The 20,156-nt window shown below is 45.6% G+C and overlaps 1 protein-coding gene across 2 annotated transcripts in view; it reads left to right on the top strand.

Moving 5' to 3' along the window:
• Nucleotides 1–19,381, top strand: part of PCDH19 (protocadherin 19) — a 149,085-nt gene extending 129,704 nt beyond the window's left edge. For both annotated transcript variants that reach the window (XM_077307386.1, XM_077307385.1), the window contains exon 5: nucleotides 12,967–19,381. In XM_077307386.1, coding sequence (XP_077163501.1) covers nucleotides 12,967–13,562 — 596 coding nt within the window. In that variant the 3' untranslated portion in view covers nucleotides 13,563–19,381. The remainder of the gene's footprint in view (nucleotides 1–12,966) is intronic.
• The last annotated feature ends 775 nt before the right edge of the window (nucleotides 19,382–20,156 follow it).

Genomic DNA, 20,156 nt, shown 5'->3' with positions numbered 1-20,156 from the left:
GGTGGTGCGTTTTCTAACTTTCCCCTTCCTCAGTGTTTTAAGGGAAGAGATTTCTATCATGGAAAAGTTATATTTGAATACATTCCCCTAAGGCAATCAATTTACTTTAAATTTGTCTGGAACTAAGCTGTTCTTTGTTGCCATGAGAAAGGATTGAAAGTGCTGTAAAAATTTATTCGCTTCCGGGAAGATTTTGAAATGCATTTTTAAAAAATGATCGGGTTCTTTGCTTGCACCCAGATATGGTAACGTACTGATCATGGTAGTGCCAGATTTCCAGGTTGTCAGTACTGTGGTGTGCTTGTAAAAAAGTTCTTCCGACAAACCTATCTTTGTAGGGTTGTTGTGCGGCGGTGTCTGAATTGGCCGTTCCACAACCCTAGCTCTTTTCCAGTGTTAACACACAACCCTAGCTCTTTTCCAGTGTTAACCCAAAGGCCTGTCTGTCCTACATTCCTGTGATTGCACCCTGTAAGAATAGTATTTGATTTTCAGAATTTCACAGTGAGGGCAATGCTCAGCGAGGATGGCAGAGGCCTGCTTTGGCTCTCTCACTTGACCTCACTTCTGGGGTCTGTGGGAACACAGGGAATAAGAATGATATGGCACCTGGTGATCTCCTACTATTACCATTGATTCCCAGATGGCCAAGATCAGTTCCAGGAAAGGGAAGGCAATTGGAAGCCGCTTTGAGCCTCCTTTGGGTAGAGAAAAGCGGCATATAAGAACCAACTCTTCTTCTTCTTCTTCTTCTTCTTCTTCTTCTTCTTCTTCTTCTTCTTCTTCTTCTTCTTCTTCTTCTTCTTCTTCTTCTTCTTCTTTGTCTTCTTCTTCGTCTTCTTCTTCTTCCTCCTCCTCCTCCTCCTCTTCCTCCTCCTCCCTGGGAGAAATTGGCTACTTTGGAGGGTGGACTCTATGGCATTGTATCCCAAATCTTCAGTATTTTTTAACCCAGAGCTGGCAACTTGAACTACATGCCTTGACAATCTGAGTAAAAAGCCAGATGTGACAGTGCAGTGCAGCTGATATCTAGGATACAGGCTTCCCTTGTCTTGGCATTATATGGGATGACATTTGTGCTTCCACAGTTCTCCCTGTGGCCCTGGATGCCCACCCAAAATGAGCGTGTGACCCTAATTCCTAGCTTGGCATTGGCCTCACTTTGCATAGCTTTTGCTCCTTTTCCAAGCAACACCTGAAAAATCACTGAAAAGGAGGGTGGTTTTTATTTTTATTTTTTTTTGCAGATGCCAGTAGTTTTTAAAAACAAACTAAAACCTTCAGTTCAGCTTAGATGTACATTCTTGTTCTGTGATGAGACAGTGCTGTGCATAATGCATTCCTCAACCACTGTATTCATTCCAAGTTTATCTATCTTCCAAGACAAAGGGGGCTAAAACTGTCATGATCAGGTGCTGGGCCAGATTCTTAATACACATTTCCTTGAATTTGAAAGTGTTACTCTAACACTGAAACAAATGAGAGAAAATCGTATCAGAGCCCTTGGTTAATCAAGGTCAGTTGTATCTTTTCTATTATTGATGGTCTAGATAAGCCGATCTCAGTGGGGGCCATATAACCCCATGGGGGGGGGGCAGGCACATTTGAAGGGGGCCACAGTCTGAAAAAATGTGAGAAAGGGAGCCCACAGGGTTTTTTTTTGGGGGGGGGAGGGGCCTGGCAACTAAATCCTTTTTGTCACAATGATATCATTAATATAAAGTTCCACCATCAAGAGAAAGAAAAAGAAGTCAAGTGTGCTTGAATTAATGCATTCAAAGGGGAAAAAATGAACCCATATGCTTCTCTTGGTTTAATGTTTTCGAAATCCGTCTCATGTTTATATAAGACAAGGTATATTGAGTATGTTTAGTTCACTCTTAGCTTAGGCCTTTTTTTAGCCTAGCTCATTGTGTAAGTGTCCAGCCTTCTGTGGGGGCCCTGGAACTTGAGAAGACCTCCTAAAATGGTCATGGCCGAAAAAAGGTTGAGGATGGCTGCTCTAGATAATTAGCCAGACACTTTAAGCCTATGTAGCTTGTTGGAGTTCAACTCTCATTCCAAATGTAGTCACAAGACAGTCAGAAAGGGTATGGCTAAAATCTCCAGGACAAGGGTAGTCAACCTGTGGCCCTCCAGATGTCCATGGACTACAATTCCCATGAACCCCTGCCAGCAAACGCTAGCAGGGGCTCATGGGAATTGTAGTCCATGGACATCTGGAGGACCACAGCTTGACTACCCCTGCTCCAGGAGATTCCATCCCACTGTGATTCAGAAGAGCCCCATAACTGGACGTGGAATCTCAGTTTTGCCTAAGCAAGTCCCTAATAAAACCTACTTTGTCTGTTACTTACTTCAGTGACAGAAAATATGAGGTAGACTTTCCCTCTTCCCTTTTTCCATTTCAAAGAGACCCTGCTGCTTCACTTTCCTCTCCCTATGTAACATCCCAAATGACTTCTACTTAATACTGCTCTCCAAAACCCTTCTGACATGTATTGGAATGAATTGTGCTTCTTACCAAAAAATGGAAGCTCTGGGTCTATTGTGATTGCCCAGACGGCATAACCGTACATGTCATCGGAGCATTTATCAGAGATATTAAATCCCCAAGCTCTTGTACCTCAATATGTTTCAACTTTGCCTCTGTGGCTGGTGCTGGAGATTCTGTCGGCGATAATTCAATTGCTCGGGGAGCTGAACGGGTCAGTTTTTCAATCTGTTTTCTTGTTGTGCCAAGCTACAGTAAATTTGGGTTCTGCCAGAAATAAAAGGTCACGTGGCATCCCACCCCAAGCTGATACATATTTAAGTAGATGCATTGGGGGGGGGGAAGGGGCACTCTGCTGTCCCTTTCCATTTTAGGATAGATTCAATAGATATAGATTGATCTAATGCATAAAAATGAATTCGCAGAGTGTCTCCTAGTTCCAGAGAGAGCCCAGCTTCCTCTCAGTTTTGCAATGTGAATGACAGATGGATAAAGAATAAAATGCTGGTTCAGCCCAAGTCTTGCTGCTGTGCAAAGGACTGCCTACCTTTTAAAATTCTTTTTATTAAAGCATCGCATAGGCATTTATTTATCTCCTAGACCAGGGGTAGTCAAACTGCGGCCCTCCAGATGTCCATGGACTACAATTCCCAGGAGCCCCCTGCCAGCGAATGCTGGCAGGGGGCTCCTGGGAATTGTAGTCCATGGACATCTGGAGGGCCGCAGTTTGACTACCCCTGTCCTAGACTTTCACTCTTCCCCTAAACGCTCGACAGAAAGTGGCTTTCAAAGGAGTGTAGAGTAATTTTTAAAAATAAAAATAAATAAATTATATTATCTTTACAGAGAGGGGCAGTGGGTTCTCGACTCCAATGTCCGGCCTGGATGGTAATATGATGACGTCTACCATAGAATTTTTATTAATTGCTAATTGGTGATGGGCTGATGTTGGTGTTTGTTGGCAGTGTTTGTTGTTGTTGACCATGAATTGCTGGCGCACTGTCTTGCTGAGGTCAGGATTCGGGGGACAGCCTTCCAATGGCTGTGTTCCTTTCTCTGGAACTGAACAAGGGTGAAGAAGCGTTGAGCGATTGTATTGGTACCAACTCACCTGTGGTGTTTCCCAGGGTACATCCTCTCTCCCACCTTATTTAACATCTTCATCCACCCTCTGGCCCTGCTGGTGCGGAGTTTTGGGCTGGGGTGTCATCAGCATGCTAGTGATACCCAGCTATTTCTCTTGATGGATGGCCTCCTTGACTCTCCCCCAGAGTAATTTGCCAGATGTCTACCTGAATATCTGAATCCCTTTGCATGTAACAGCTTTCCTCCAGCCATTTTCTGCCCTGAAAAAATTCTGAGATGGAGGAATGGGAGGAACCAATGGGAGGAATGGGAGGAACCAATGGGGGGTAGCAGATTCAGGTCTTCCCTCCCATTCCTTTCCCATTGTGTGTGAATTCCACAAAGCCACTGCAGATCAGACAGATGAGCAGAAAGCCACTCTGCCCTCCTGACTCCACCCCTGGTGAAATCCCAACCCCAGTCTGGAGTAGCCCTGGGGTTACTAGTTACCCCATCACTGCTTTAAGGTGACCAGATTTTAACATTGGGAAAGCGGGACAGCATTGATTAAAAATTTGGTCTATATGGAGCAACAAAAAGCATAGAACACAAAAATAGTATTGTAATATATATATATTTTTTACTTGCAACATAAGTACAATTTGCCAGGTGCCCCCAGATGGCCCTCCAAAAGTGGGACAATCTGGTCACCTTACTTTAACATGACCCAAGAGTTGCAAACCCCGATGCCGAACACAGGGGAGTTGACTTTTGCTTGATCTGTTTTTGCTCCTGGGAGTAAGAGATCTTAATAAACTTAAGACCAAAGGCTAGTGTGGAGTTTCCTTGGCGCGAAGGAGGCTTGTTTTTCCTCCCCTCTTTTTCTTCTGCCGCTTACCCAGGGAGCGAGTAATGTGTTTCTGTAATAGACTTCTATAAATGCCATGAACCTGAGGGGAGCCACACTTGCGAGGCAGCCAGGCCCAGCACACACTGTGGGCCTAACCGTGGGCACTTCTGTCATGATTTCTTTCCCTGCCGGGCTCTGTTTGCTGCTTCCTCTCACTGCTGCTTCAATATCTTTCCAGTGAATCAGCACGTTCTCAACTCTGGAGGCTCTCCCTCCTCAGGCTGCTGCCCCCTTGCCCTTCCAGCTCTTGTTTTAATAACTCAAGCTCGGCTCGATGTTTATGCAGATGGGGGGGGGGGGGAAGCATCGCCCGCTTTACACTCGGAGCTTTTCTGCAGTGATTTTGCTGCCTGCTTCGCCTGCCCACCAGCCTGAGCGCTTCACGGCTCAGACCTTCCCAAATCAATACAGACACTACATGTCTGTGATTGGGGACCATTACAGGCTGCCTTTGTGACAGTCCCCTGGGGTGGCAATAGAGGTGGCTAGAAAGGCAGGCCTCACTGCTGTTCACTGTTTTCTTTGAAGAGGAAGATATTGGTCCCGGAGTCGGCTGGCTTGAGATGTTTTCTTTCAGGTTGAGGATGCTGCTCAAGGGTTATCTTGCCTCTCCCCCTTGCGTTTCACCTTGCCTGCCTTTAAAGAGACAGAAACACGGCACTGATGTATTTATTTGGAGATTTCGTACCTCCGGCCTTTAACCCTAAAGGGTTCCTGAGGTGGCTTTCATAATCGCATGTGATGAATAGGACAGAATCAAAGCACAATATGGTAGGAAAAGACACAAAAGTATGCGGAACCTGGCTTTCCGTCAGGCAAACCCGTCATAAAAATCAGTAAATTGGTAATTAAAGATAGCAAAACGTAAGTCTGAAATAAAATACTGATAAAACAGTGTTACTAGCTCTGGGTTGGGAATTTTCTAGAGATTTGGAGGATGGAGCCTTGGCAGAGTGGGGGGTTAGGGAAAGGAGAGGGCCATACCATAGAGCAGGGGTGGCCAAACTGTAGCTCTCCAGGTGTCCATGGACTGCAATTCCCATGAGCCCCTGCTAGCATGATGCTGTTTTGCAGCCTGATCCACCTTGCAGGGCGGTTGTGAGGATGACAGGAGGGAGACAGAGTCAAATGTATACATTTAGTTAAATTATTTTTATCTTGCTTTCCCTACTGCTCAAAGCGGTCCACAGAGGTTTTCTACTATTTGGGAGCACAAAATGTTTGCAGTGTATACCTCAACAGTAGTACAAATGTTTTTGTAAAAAAACTTATGGACCATTAAATAGTTTAATGGGGTAGTTCAAAATTATTTGACCCTCCAAGTTAAATTCTGTAACCTGCAAATAAACATTACTCATTAATAAGCACTTTACATATTAAATACTTCATCCAGCTTGTACTTGTTATGGGGGACAGGCTGTTCAGAGCACTTCTGAAATCACTTGTAAGCATCAGAAACAGTCTACCTTGTGGTACTGGAGATTAGCCAATGGATTGTTAAGCCTATCTTTGTAATCATAAGGACTAGAAACTTGTTTTTTTTCAATCAAATTATTTAAAATATATATCTAAATTTAAAAGATATTCAAGACACATAAAGTCATAGCTAAACGATATGAAAACAAACCAGTATCAAAGATCCAAATTAACATAAGAAGAAGAGTTGGTTTTTGTACCTTGCTTTACACTAACTGAAGGAGTCTCAAAGTGGCTTACAATCACCTTCCCTTCCTCTCCCCACAGCACACAACATATGAGGTGGGTGGGCCTCAGGGGGCTCTAACAGCATTGCTCTGTGAGAACAGCTCTATGACTAGCCCAAGATCACCCAGCTGGCTGCATGTGGAGGAGCAGGGAATCCCGCCTCGTTCTCTAGATTAGAAGCTGCCACTCTTAATCCTTACTTCAAGCTGTCTGTCTGAACAGCGTCCATTTGTAAGGCAAGGTACCCTATAGCAAATAGATACACCAAAAGGAAAAGAGAGAATAGGATCACCATATTTTTAAAATTGTGTTTATTTTGCGTTTTTTTAATAGTCTGACTATTTCCTGAAGAGTTCAAGGTAGCTAACAGCCAAAGAAACAAATTACCATGTATAACCACCACCACCCGCCCCAGAAACCACACTGTCCTCAAAAATTACCATTACTAAACAATAAAGCAGGGGTAGTCAAACTGTGGTCCTCCAGATGTCCATGGACTACAATTCCCAATTCTCCTGGGAATTGTAGTCCATGGACATCTGGAGGGCCGCAGATTGACTACCCCTGCAATAAAGGCATACAAATGTCCCTCCACTCTCTCTTCTTACATAGCCTCATTCTCATGACTTGTTGAAATACCTTCCAGGACCTGTCTGGAAACAGGAGGCTACATTGAAAAAGGCCTTATCATGTGTTCCAGTCCATGTTGCCAATCGTTAAGTGGGGCCTGGAGATCTCCTGGAATTACAACTGAATTCCAGAGATATGTTCCCCTGGAGAAAATGGCAGCTTCAGAGGAAGGATTCTAGGACAGTGGTTCTCAACCTGGGGGGTGGGACCCCTTTAGGGGTCAAATGACCCTTTTACAAGGGTCACGGCAGGGTGAGCAGCTTGGCCGGAGAGGGGGGCTTCACCACTGTTGCTGCTCCTCCTGCAGGCGCCATATAACAGCCTTGTGGGGTAGATCGAGATAGAGCGTTCGTCTGTCTGGAGCAGCGGAAAAGAGCAAGATTGGCCTGGTGGGGCAAGAGGCAGAACTGAACTGAGAATCTCTGGGGGAAAAACAAATTATATACCATAGTGAACAATGGATCTTCATGCCATTGGTCAGTTTCGGTTTAATTTCTGTGAAGGAACACTTGCATAATTTTATGGTTGGGGGTCACCACAACATGAGGAACTGGTTAAAGGGTCATGGTGTTAGAAAGGTTGAGAACCACTTCTCTAGGGGAACTCTCTCCTCAAATTCCACGCTCTACAGACAACAACATCAACATAGATATGTTTGTTTCTTGTCAAAGCCTCCCCAAGAATTTTGGTTTGTGTATTTTGTGGTTGTCTGTTCCAAAATGTATTATAAATGTTTAAGAGTAGCATTGCTCATAAAACTTAGCATTTCTGTCATGCTTTCAGTAAACCCTGATTCTGATTTGCACGGGCTAAACCAAGTTCTATGCTCGTTGTCCCAGATCATGGGATATCACGGCCAGCCGTGACTTAAGATGCTCAGTCAGGGACCAACAAGGAAACAAGCAGTACCGAATCCCGTCTTTTTTGCTCAAATATCCGAAAAGGAAGAAAAGCAACACGTTAACAGGCAACGACAGACAGCTCCTAGTGCTGGCTGGGGTATGCATGTCTCTATGCGGATGTGTTTTGTGTGTGTGGCTTGTAGCCTCATTCTCTGAGAGCGAGCAGGCTCCCCCCCCCCCCAACCTCAGACCTCCCTCCATGGACAGTTACAATTGCCACTCACACAATGGAGTGGCAGCTGTGACCGACAGAGAAAACAGCTAACATTTGAGATGCAGGGTTTCGACCACCTGGCGGGTTTCTCCTTGGCTTTCTGTGTCTCTCCGCAACTTCCTTAAGGTTTGCTTTTCTCCGAGCCGATAAGTGCTCAAGCTGCTCACGGTTTTTGCTGCATTGGTTTATGTGCCGAGAATTTTTATCAGTGGTTTCTTCTTCTTTCTTTCTTTTCTTTTTTTTTTTTGGCGCTAGAATGTGGTAGAAATACAAATGGAGCAGGAAAGCCGAGGTTACGTACACAGATGAACAAAGCATCCGAATGAACTGTTCTCAGACAGAGGGGATGAAGATCTTGGCTGAATCGGCAACAGGAGGGGGGGGGGGGGTTCAGTTAATCAAACCTGAAGCTCCTGAAGGAGTCAAGGGTACCCAAACACCATGGAAAGTGGTTTAGCCCGTGCAAATCAGAATCGCTGTATGCTGAAAATGCGACACGGGGGCTAATGATTCGATAAATGCTCCAATCCAGTATTTAAAGTACGTTTTGTAACAGGCAACCAAGTCTGATCAAATCTGACGAAAAAAATCTGATAATGAAGGGTTCCTTTTGAAAAGACTGTAAAAAAGGAAGACCAAGAAGTAGCCATGCTTAGTGGCTGCTTGTCTCTGTTTGTTTGTTTTCAATCCCACTGTTATATTCACCAGTTTACCTGTTCTTTTGCTGCCTAACTAATAGAAAATAGTAACCTTTTAAAAAGGGCAAAACTCTTTTGGGGATTGGAAGGAGATTTCTGAAGGAGTTGACGGCAGCATAGGCTCAAGCCAGGCGGTGCCGTTCACAGTTTGCAGAAAAGAAAAACACCCTTGGACTGAACCCTGCGGCTTTAAAAAGGTTATATCTGTCTTTGCCCACGCACCTCCACCTAGCACAAAATGCTTATGATGGAGTTGGTAGCCATACCATCTGCTGTTGTCATCTGCTACTCGTGGCAGCCTTGAGGCACCCAGACTCCAGCTCCTGATCCTCCTCCTCGTGAATCATAGCACTGGACCCACATCTTATCCACATTTCCTATTGCAAAGGGCTCCTCGGTTTCAAAAGTCGTTTGTGGCTGGGGCCTGCCGTTTGAGAAAAGCGAATGTGAACTCCCCGCAGGCTTCTAAAGTGACCACTGTAGTTTGCATTGCCAGCACTCTCTTGTACTCCAGTGTTGTTCCCCTTGACATTAGATCAGGGGTAGTCAAACTGCGGCCCTCCAGATGTCCATGGACTACAATTACCAGGAGCCCCCTGCCAGCAAATGCTGGCAGGGGGCTCCTGGGAATTGTAGTCCATGGACATCTGGAGGGCCGCAGTTTGACTACCCCTGCATTAGATGTTCAATCTGTAATGTATGAGGTTATTGTGAGGGTTTCTGTAGGGTTTGTGAATGTCTCTGCAGAGAGCTAGATTACAGAGGAATCTGTGCAGGACAGAATATATGTGGTGGTGGTGGTGGTGGTAGTAGTAGTAGTAGTAGTAGTTAAACATTGTTATGTTTTAGAATACTCTAAATGCTGCAAATCTTATCTCAGTACTACAATGATCCTGTAAGGTGGGTCAGTATTATTGCTGATGAGTTGCCTGGCAACCTGACATTCGGGTTGGAGCTGCAGCTCAGTGATACCTCAACTGCTTGGCCTGCAGAAGGCCAAAAGTTCTATCCTTGGCATCTCCAGTTAAAAGGATCATGCCATAGGTCAGGGGTAGTCAACCTGTGGTCCTCCAGATGTTCATGGACGACAATTCCCATGAGCCCCTGCCAGCGTTTGTCGTCCATGAACATCTGGAGGACCACAGGTTGACTACCCCTGCTGTAGGTGACGAGAAAGGCCTCTACTTGAGACCCTGGAGAGCCACTGCCAGTGGATAGACAACACTTACTTTGATAAACCCACGGTCTGTTTCAGTAGCCCCATGCAGAGGTCCTGTCTGCAGGGTGAATCAAAGTGGACAAAGAGTGGGCATGAATGGTCCTGTCCCTCATCTTTGTATGGTGCAAATGAGCCTGTGAAATACCCATGATTATGCCCCCCCCCCCATGACCACTGGCACTGATTTCTGAATGTTTATTGTGGAGATGGGGCACGCATCCAGTCACTTCTTTCATACCTTCTCACTGTACAGATGACTTGATAATTGTGTGAAAGCGGAAGGTGGGGCCAGTGTGCTCATGCCTGCTATACCTTGTGGCTGCGATAACCATCTTCAAATACTTAAAGGGCTGTCAGATGGAAGATAGTTGTCTTCCATTGCCCCAGAGGATTGAACTAGAAAACTGTGGGTTGAAATTAATTCAAAATAATTTTTTGCCTAAACATCCGGAAGAAGTTCCTTTCAGTTAGAATGATTCCTCAGTGGAACAGGCTTCCTCAGGAGGTGGTGAGTTCTCCTTCTTTGGAACTTTTTAAGCAGAGGCTTAAAATCATCTGACAAAAATGCTAATTTGATGAACTTAGGCAGCTTGTGAATGGGTAGCCAGGAAAGGATGTGTCTCTTGTAGCCCTTCCTTGCATACCCAGGGAATTGCTGATCGCCACTGTGGGATGGTAGGTGAATTTTCTCCAGGCCAGGATGGATTCTGGAGTTTTTTGGTGTGGGGATCACTGGGACATGAAACTGGGGTCACTTTAGGTGGGCAGTTAGTTGTGAATTCCTGCATTGTGAAGGGGGTTGGAGTAGATGACCCTGGAGGTCCCTTCCAACTCTATAATTCCATGATTCTATGATTCTGTGAACGGTGAGACAGTGTGTGGATGGAGCATCTACACTGGGCAAGTACAAAGCAGCTTCACGCATCCATTCAACCCTGCCAGCAAGAGCCATGGAACAGGGCAGGGGTAACTTTTAGTATAATGACGTCACATAGTTACATCACAACTGAATAGAAATTATATGGAGGAAGAAAGGAGGTAGAAAGAGCCTCTTGTGGCACAGGGTGGTAAAGCAGCCGACATGCCGTCTGCAGCTCTGACTGTGAGGCTGGAAGTTCAATCCCAGCAGCCGGCTCAAGGTTGACCCCGCCTTCCATCCTCCCGACTGGGGAAGGGAATGGCAAACCACCCTGTACTGAGTCTGCCAAGAAAATGCTAGAGGCATCACCCCAAGCATCAGACATGACTCAGTGCTTGCTCAGGGGATACCTTTACCTTTACCTTTAGAAGGGAGTAGAGGAGAGGGCGCAGAAGTTTTGCAGCAGCAACACTTTCTCTGTGTTATCTGGTTCACCTTTAGCCGTAGTGCAAACCCACCTGCCATCAGGGGGTGCCTGGCCCCATCCTGTACATGTGCAAGATGCTGAGAAGTGCCTAGACAGCTGTGAATAGGCGACATCTCTGTATTCCAGTAGGAAATTAAGAAATGAAATGGAGAAAAGGAGAAGAGCCAGCAAAAATCATAGCCTGACACAGAGGACATCTCATGCCCAGGAAGATTTGAAGCTCCTTTTAGTGCCGGCAATGGGAAGAAGGACAGTGCTGACTCGGAGTAGCTAGGCTTGTGGGCCAAAACCGGCTTAATTTATTTCCCTTTGTTGCTTGCTGTTGTTTTTTTGTTCTGACAGCAACAGAGGCAAAAAAATGCCCAATGACACTCAACCTGTTGGAGGTTGAACTTTTGCCTGCACAAGTAACAATGAAAGGTGGGGAGGTGGAACCTTTGCAACCAAAAATGGCCTTTAAAATGACATGGCATATATAGGCCTGCAACTGGTTTCAGAAAGCCAGAGGTCTTCCCAGGGAATTAAAATGGGGGCAAATGCCCATTTCTCTGGGAGATCCTCACTAGCAACGTAGGCAGAATTGAAGTGTGCTAGGTAGCCTCAAGATACCGGGCTTCTCTTTCAGAGATCCCACCCATCACAGAATCTCAGTTTCAGGATTTACTCGTGGACCAGGAATAAGTATTTAGCCAGTTTAAGTCGGTGGTATTGATGCTGTTGGCCGATGGTCCCTTGAACCTTCTTTTGGAAGGAATTTTTCTCTGCCTTAGAGTGTACATAGGTTGGCCACATTTTTCTAAGTCTGCTAACATTTGCAGTTTGAGGATTGCTTGGCCAAGAGGGAAATTCTCTTGAGCTGATTTAAGGATGTGGTATAGATACATGGCCTGACCCTTAGTCCTCAAAACCAGTGGTCCCCAACCCGCAGGCTGCAGCCCGGTGCCGGGCCGCGAAGGCCATGGCGCCGGGCCGCGGCTCCCTCTCCCCGCCCCCCCCCCCGCAGTAAAAAACTTCCCAAACCACCCGCAGAGTCCAGAGTCCCGGACGGGTTCCGGACTGAGAGGGACATGAACGGAGCTTGGTTAATAACAGTGCAACCTTCTGTGTAGGACCCTTTTAAAGAGAAGGAGACAAACACGAGGACCCAGGAATATGGATGTAATCAATGATACAGAGTAATTTAATGTGTGTTTAATGCCCAGTATTTAATGTGTATTTATCATGCATGCTACATAGCAGGTATGTTTCCCATTCGTTGTATGGATGTAATCAATCCATACTGTCTTTAGCATGCATGCTATATGAATCTGCCGAAGAGATCAAGTATGCAATGCTCAGCAGGTATAGATCCCATTCGTTGTATGGATGTAATCAATCAAACTTGCGGCCTGGGAAGCTTCTTACTGCGGGAGGGGGGGAGAGGGAATCAGGGCCACACCCACGCATTGCGCATGCGTGCCGGGCCGTGCATGCGCACACGTGCCATGCGCAGCTGAAATCGTGCATGCACGATTCCGGACGTGCATGGCGCATGTGCGCATGCGTGGCCCCGCACACATGTGTAATGCGCCGGCACGCCCCGCATGCGTGGCATGGCGCGGGCAGGCAGTTGCCCTGCCGGTCCCCAGCCTCAAAAAGGTTGGGGACCACTGCTCAAAACGAACCAGAAGGATCTGTCTGTTTGACTTGGCGACAGATTTTGGAACGGCAGCCTCAGCCAGGGAATGCTTTGAGCCGGGCAGAAACTCTCGATGTCATAAGCCCTTTTTGTTTTCTGTCCACAGATCAGAGTGAAGGATTCCACTGCAGAGAAGAGTGCCGGATCCTTGGCCATTCCGACCGATGCTGGATGCCTCGAAACCCTGTCCCCAGCCGAGCTAAGTCCCCCGAGCACGGAAGGAATGTCATGTCCCTCTCTATAGAAGCCAGCACTGTGGATACAGAGCTTTATGAAGACTGTAGCACAAAGAGAACTTTTGCGACATTTGGCAAAGACGGGAGTGAGTCGGTCCCCGAAGAACCCAGGGGCCCAGTCGCCTCGAAAGGCAAAAGAACTGTGGATCCTACCATCTGCAGTCCAAAAGTCAACGGTGCAGTCCGAGAGGCAGGGAACGGCTGTGAAGCCGTCAGCCCTGTCATGTCACCCGTCCACCTGAAGAGCCCCTTGTCTAGCAAACCATCAGTGTCCTACAACATAATGCACTGCCCGGCAAATCACGACCTGGAGCCGTTTGTAAACAATGGCCCTTCTCGGCCCATGGAGGCAGAGCCGAGGGGCGCAGACAGTGAAAATATCATGCATGAAATTAACCCTCTTCTGCAAGAATGTCGAGAGAAAGACTCGCCTGGCGTGAAGAGGCTAAAAGACATAGTGCTCTAAGCAGGGCCGTAGAGAAAGGGAAGCGACACGGCCGGACGTGTGTGTGTTGTTTTTAACAGCTTACCGATGGTTCACAAATTCGCTGTATTTAAAAGCTTTCCCTAAATGTATTGTTTATCGATGACGCTATCGTTTAATGTGACAATCCCACTTGGTTCAATAGGCAGCAGGGGTGTTTGTCAAAGCAAACTGGGGCAGTTTCCTGTTTCCCGTGGCAAGGGAGTAGCGGAAGGGTGGCAGTTCAGTTGACGGGAAGTATTAGCTATGAAGTATTTTGAATTTATATTTTTATATTAAAAAAGAAAAACACTCTAATGTCAATTCCATTCTTGGTGAAGAATTGGATCTTTAAAAAAAAACCCTACTTGTATCTGGTGATCTAGAATATTTACCTCGACATGCCTCTGACTTGGAGAGGGGAACAGCCATTTCTCGTGGCCTGACTGTGAACTTGCAGTCCCTTTGCCTTGATCCAGCAGTCTTAGTGCACATGTGGAATGTCTTATGTGCCCAGTGAGGCTTTGGTGCTCTCAGTGCTCATAATTGCTACATGTGCAATAGAACGCCATGGAGCGTAGACCAGCCACGGAGGTTTCTTCCTCACCTGGCACCCCGAGCCCACTGTTGCATTGAGGGTCTGGCTCTTTTGCTATGACCACCCCTGCCTTTGAAGCCCTTCCGCCACCACTTGCTTATCTGTGCTCTTATCGTAATGGACATTGCAAATTCCTGTACGTCTAGTGATGGAAAAGCCTTTCAAGTGTATTAGTTAATTTCTTTGTTTTTTGTCTACCAAGAGGCAAAAACCCAAAACTCGAGGAAACCGCCCACAGCAATTGGGCACCAACTTTCCCCTTGAGGTTTGCCCACAGCAATTTGTCATCTGGCCCACCTGATGATTCTCCCACATACTCCCCCTCCGCCACAGCGTTTGCTTTCTCTTCCCAAGATCTTCCCAAGATCTTTGAGGGATTATTCTAGCATCTCATTTGCAGTTGTTAGATGTGCTGTACTAAAACTTTTATGAGATCAGTTTCCTTCTTCCTTTCTTCCTTTCTGGTGTCCCAAGGAATGATGGGACATTGTTTCTCCAGGACTACTCAGTTGGTTTGCAAACAGATCTACCTTGGTTTTAGGGGAGACCCAAAGACAGGAATAATTGTGATGTCCTATTAGTAATTGATGTAAACCAGGGGTAGTCAACCCCCTGGTTTACATGGGTATTGGTGTAAACCAGGGGTAGTCAAACTGCGGCCCTCCAGATGTCCATGGACTACAATTCCCAGTGAACGCTGGCAGGGGCTCATGGGAATTGTAGTCCATGGACATCTGGAGGGCCGCAGTTTGACTATCCCTGGTGTAAACATTCCATGTGTGTTCTGTGCTGTTTAAACAGACAGTGCATAGGCCTATGACCCTGTGGCAGTCTCTGTCAATCACATTTTATCCTGCTCTTATTTCAAGGTTCTTAAGGTGGAGAAATGATTCCCATACCTTTGTTACAACCCTGTGTGATAGGTTTGGCTGAGAAAGAGAGAGAGGGGGGGGGATTGGTCCAGAGTCATATAGTCAGCTTCATTAGGTGATCATGTAATATGTGCATTTAAACATGATGGGGGACGGATGGAATGCATTACCCATGGCCCTCCCCAGTTGTCAATCAGATTTGCATGTTGCAAATTAATATTAAAATTAATAATTTGCATGTTGCAAATGAATAAGCTGGTGAGCGCTGTTGGGCTGCCAACCTCAAGACTGTACTCCTTTTGAGGTGGCAGGTGTTCCTTGTGTCTCTTGATTGGAAAGAGGCAAATCTAGAACAAGGGCTCTTACAGAGACAAAGTGGGCAGCCTCTGCAGAGAGAAGAAAAATCTATTTTGCCTCTGCATTAGCAGTAACTGAATGGCCCACTTACAGCCTCTGTACAGACCTGGGAAAATAGTGGGGGCTGATTGAAAGGAGGTTGGAGGAGATACAGAACAATGGCTAATACCAAGCTGCAGAAAGCCACCAGCTTTATCTTTAAAGGAGCCCTAAGGCCCACTAGCAGGCCTCTCAGGTGCCCTGGGATTATACAGATTTTTTTCAGACAACCTTTTTAGCTTGGGAGAGCGGAAGGGAAGGTTGGGAAACAATGATCCAGAAGTGTGCATTTGTACCTCCGCATTGGGCAAGATGTGATGGAGAGTATCAGCATTACTTCTGCTTTCTCCATGTATCATGGAAGCAGATCAAGTAAGCAATAGAAAATATATATTGAAGAGCAGATGGCCTGAACGTAATAGCACTGCAGGTGACGTTTGTGTGCCTCCTGTTTGGAGAAAACAAACCAGCAAGTGCTTCCCTCCCCATCCTTTCGTAGTGCTTATGTTGTGTAGCTACAAGTTTGTGAAATGATGAGACCCCCTCCCCCCGTAAGATAAGACTGCTTAGACCTCCATGTCAGTGATACTTTATAGAAGCGAAGGACACCTCATACCAAATGGAATAGAATCTTGTTTTGCTCCCCTGCTGGATAATTTCTCAGAGAGGGCTGGAAACAGTTCTGTTGCTGTCATTAACCCTACATGTGATAGAATTTTCTGCCCCATAATATACTCCGAGTCCAGAGATCACTGGAAAGAAAATATATTGCTATTTCAACGGCAGCTCTGCCAATCAACAGAAAATAATGGTTTCCAGAGAAACAATCTTCCTGGCTCTAACCTATCTTGATAAAAACAATTTTTTTAGTCACTTTTGATTTATTTAAATTAAAAAATGGCTACAGGAAAAACAGCCTCCAATCTTTATCACCCTGGAAATCAAATAAGCGGGAGTAATTTCTTTTCTTTAGAAAAAGGTGGAGAAAATGGATAGGCCTCAATGGTTTGCTTTTCCCATTCGGAGCTCTAATTTGTATGCCACGGGGGCGTTTTATTTGTCCTGTCATTTGAATTTCTTCTTTTTAACAAAAGAAGAGACATTTGTAATGAAATCATACCCACTTTAATTGCTGCAAGATTATAAACTCTTGGAAACATGGTCTCCTGAGTAGGTTTGAGTCACTGGTACTGCAGGCACAGACCTTGGGGGTCCAAAGCAACTTTCCTATAAGCCTCGTCCAAAGTAGGCCTTGGAACATGCCCCAGGTCCCTCGGGATTCCACCCGACACATATAATTCCATAGGTCATGAAAGAAACCAACCCTGTTTTTGTGCCTAAAGTGTCATAGTCACTAGCATGGTAATAAGTTTTTAATTTTATTTATTTGAAAAATGGCGTGTAAAGGATATTGCCGGGGGATCTGAAGATTGTCTGGCAGCCAGGATATAGCCAGGAGAACGTTTGGAGGAGGTTTGCCATTTCCCGTGGAGGTCTCACGTACAAATATTAACCAGGGTCGGCCCTTCTTAATTTCCGAGATCTGATGGAATCTGGCTTGCCTAGGCTACCTAGGTCAGGGCTGGTAATAGGTTTGTAGACTGGACCAGTCACCCCCTAGACCAGGGGTAGTCAAACTGTGGCCCTCCAGATGTCCATGAACTACAATTCCCAGGAGCCCTTGCCAGCATTCGCCAGCGAATGCTGGCAAGGGCTCCTGGGAATTGTAGTCCATGGACATCTGGAGGGCCGCAGTTTGAATACCCCTGCCCTAGACCCTCAAGTCCCAATTAAACACGCTTGTCTGACCCTGCTCTCCCAACAGCTTAGACTCTGTATGTTCTTTACATTTGCAACAAAAGCCCTGGTCTGAAAGCTGGAAAAGCTGGAAAAGGGAAGAGGGGAAGAGCCAGCTTGGTGCAGTGGTTAGGAGTGCAGATTTCTAATCTGGAGAGCTGGGTTTGATTCCCTGGTCCTCCCCCACATGCAGCCAGCTGGGTGACCTTGGGCTCTCCACAGCACTGATAAAGCTGTTCTGACCGAGCAGTGCTATCAGGGCTCTCTCAGCCCCACCTCCCTCACAGGGTGTCTGTTGCGGGAACAGGAAGGGAAAGGGGATTGGGTAGTCTAGATCCATCCTGCTGTTTACAAGTTTATTCTCCCTTTTAATTTCATGTTTTGAATATGTACTTTAGAACAATGGTAGGGTCTTAAACTCTTTGGGATATGGTTATAAAATACAGATTGGTTCTGGTCCCTCCAGTGGAGGGCAGACCTAGCTGTATGCTCAGTGACCAGGTGCACCGCCCTCTGTTCAAGATGGTTTCTGCTGATGGTTCTCCTCAGTTTGTCAAGAGAAGGAGCCAGTTTCGGTGCCCCCCAAATGGCTGGTGCCATCAACCTTGACCGATATTCATCATTTCAATAGGGGCAGTCTTCATGGTTCGATGCAGTGTTGGTTCAGTGTGCATAAATCAGGGGTAGTCAACCTGTGGTCCTCCAGAGGTCCATGGACTACAATTCCCATGAGCCCCTGCCAGCGTTTGCTGGCAGGGGCTCATGGGAATTGTAGTCCGTGGACTTCTGGAGGACCACAGGTTGACTTACCCTTGCATAAATGATGCCCTTACACATCAGCAGATTCAAATGTTCAAGCTCTTTCCATCAGCATCAACTCCCTTATCCATTCAGGCTGGGGATAGAAATGTCTGGTCAGTTCCTTTGAAAGAAGTGGGAGAGTTCCATAGATGCTTTGAAGTGCATGCAGGACTCTTGAATTGGGGTGTCTGCATCGCGATTTGAACCCTCTGATGTTGCCTCTACTGGAGACAGAACTGTACCTTTAAAACTCCATTTCTCTGCAATTTTGGTTTCAGGGAAGCCCTTTGAATGAGTGGGTTCAGCTCACCTCCCTACACGATGTCAAACATGCTCTGCTAACCTGTTGAATCAGCTTTCTGTTTTCTGCCAGTGATAATAAGGATTTGATTTCCAGTCATGCTTTTTATACACAGCTGTAATTTAATCAATGCCTGTTTTCTGGCTATCTGGCTCCAAAGGTATATGCCATAATGGGAATGCATTTATGGCTTCCTTTCTTCAAGGCGGGGGGAGGGGGGATCTTACTCTATTTGCTAGAATAGCCAGGGCCAGTTGTTCTGTGTCAGATCACACATTTTTTTGTTCTTTGAAAAATCTAGGGTTTGGGCCGGGAAGGCTTTTACTTTTACTTTGCTTTTGTTGGTTTTTTTTTTCAGCTGGGAAACAAGTTGTAAAGATCACATTATCCAATTAATATGTGGAAACTACTCTCAGAGGGGGGTGGGGTGGGAAATCGGTTCCTCGTTACAAATGAAAACACATTTGTCAATCCATGGGGACAATTGATTATCGTGTTGGAACGGCTGCGTTTGCAACTTTTGTTCATTGTTGACCTGGTGTGCGTTAACTTGAGCAGAGGAGCCAGGCAAACTTCACTGTGGCACTGGTGAAAAAGGATTTGTTCCTGGCATCAACTGATGTTCAGCTGATTCAAGCTGGGATCGTGTAATCTTTATGACAAAGAGCTGACCAGGTGGAAGCTTGTGTGTTCCAGCAACCGGCTCCGTTCAAACGCTGAGCTCTAAAGTTGCCAAGGTGTTTGGAATCCTGCAGCAACAGGAAAGAGGGGAGAACACATGCGCCATGCTGACGTGGACACTGTTTTGCCTGCAAAACTGTGGAATGAGCCCAGCAGGACCTTCCCGTTCTTTGACTACGGTGTCTCCGTTGCTGATAGTCCGAAGAACAAAATTTGTTGTATATGCTGATATGTATGTTATGTACATTTTCACAGTGATTGAATCATTGTAAATGGGGGGTAATGGGAAGAAAAAAAAAAGAATCACCATGCTGTCTATTTTATGAAGATGATAAAGCAGCTTTATTAAATTATTATAACTCTTGTTTCAAAAGAACAGTGTACCTGCCACGTCGTTTTATTTCTTTTCCTTTTTTTAAAAAAAGAGAAAACCGATGCAAACTTTGTTTTCCCCACTTCGATGTGACTTCTTTTCTCTGCTTCAAAAAAAAAAAAATCTAATGCATTTTAGTATTAAAGGCAATTATTGAATAAAAATGGACAAAAAATAAGTGTTTGGTTAAATACGCCTATGTGGATTTTGCTTGACAACTGAAACAGATTTATGCCTGCTGATCAACAAGTGGAAATTTGGAATGTGGTTGCTGATCACTTTTGCTTTTCTGTTCCTTTCAATGAGGTTCAGATTAACCATTTACACCACTGATCCCATATCCCATACCCGCCCCTTGCAAAATAAGAAATTAGATTGTTTTTCTTATGTTTCAAGACTCGTGGTTCCATTATGGGTAGCATTCAAAAAGCACTGTGCATCTATGATTAGATGCAAAGGCATTTCAATGGAGAAGTACTGAATTAAAAAAAAAATTAGCAGGCATCACGGGCCCTTTAAAGCATGGAGAAAGGGGATTGGCTGCCTGGCTTGATTGACAGGCAGAAGAGAGTCGCGTGTAAAGCGCGTTGCTCTCTTCTGCCATTTCAAGCAGGCATGCAAAGTGCAAGGAGCGCGAAAAGGCAGCAGACGGAAGCGAGACAGGAAGAAGGTGATGAATGGCCAGATGCACAATTATTTTTAGCGGTACACCATTTTTATATTTATTTATATTTATATATTTTTATTTTTTATTTATATTATATTTATATTTATATTA

The sequence above is a fragment of the Paroedura picta genome, chromosome 13, assembly GCF_049243985.1.
Source record: "Paroedura picta isolate Pp20150507F chromosome 13, Ppicta_v3.0, whole genome shotgun sequence".
Lineage (NCBI taxonomy): Eukaryota > Metazoa > Chordata > Lepidosauria > Squamata > Gekkonidae > Paroedura > Paroedura picta.
Note: the sequence above shows the minus strand (reverse complement) of the source record. Positions and strands in the feature narration are given on the sequence as shown.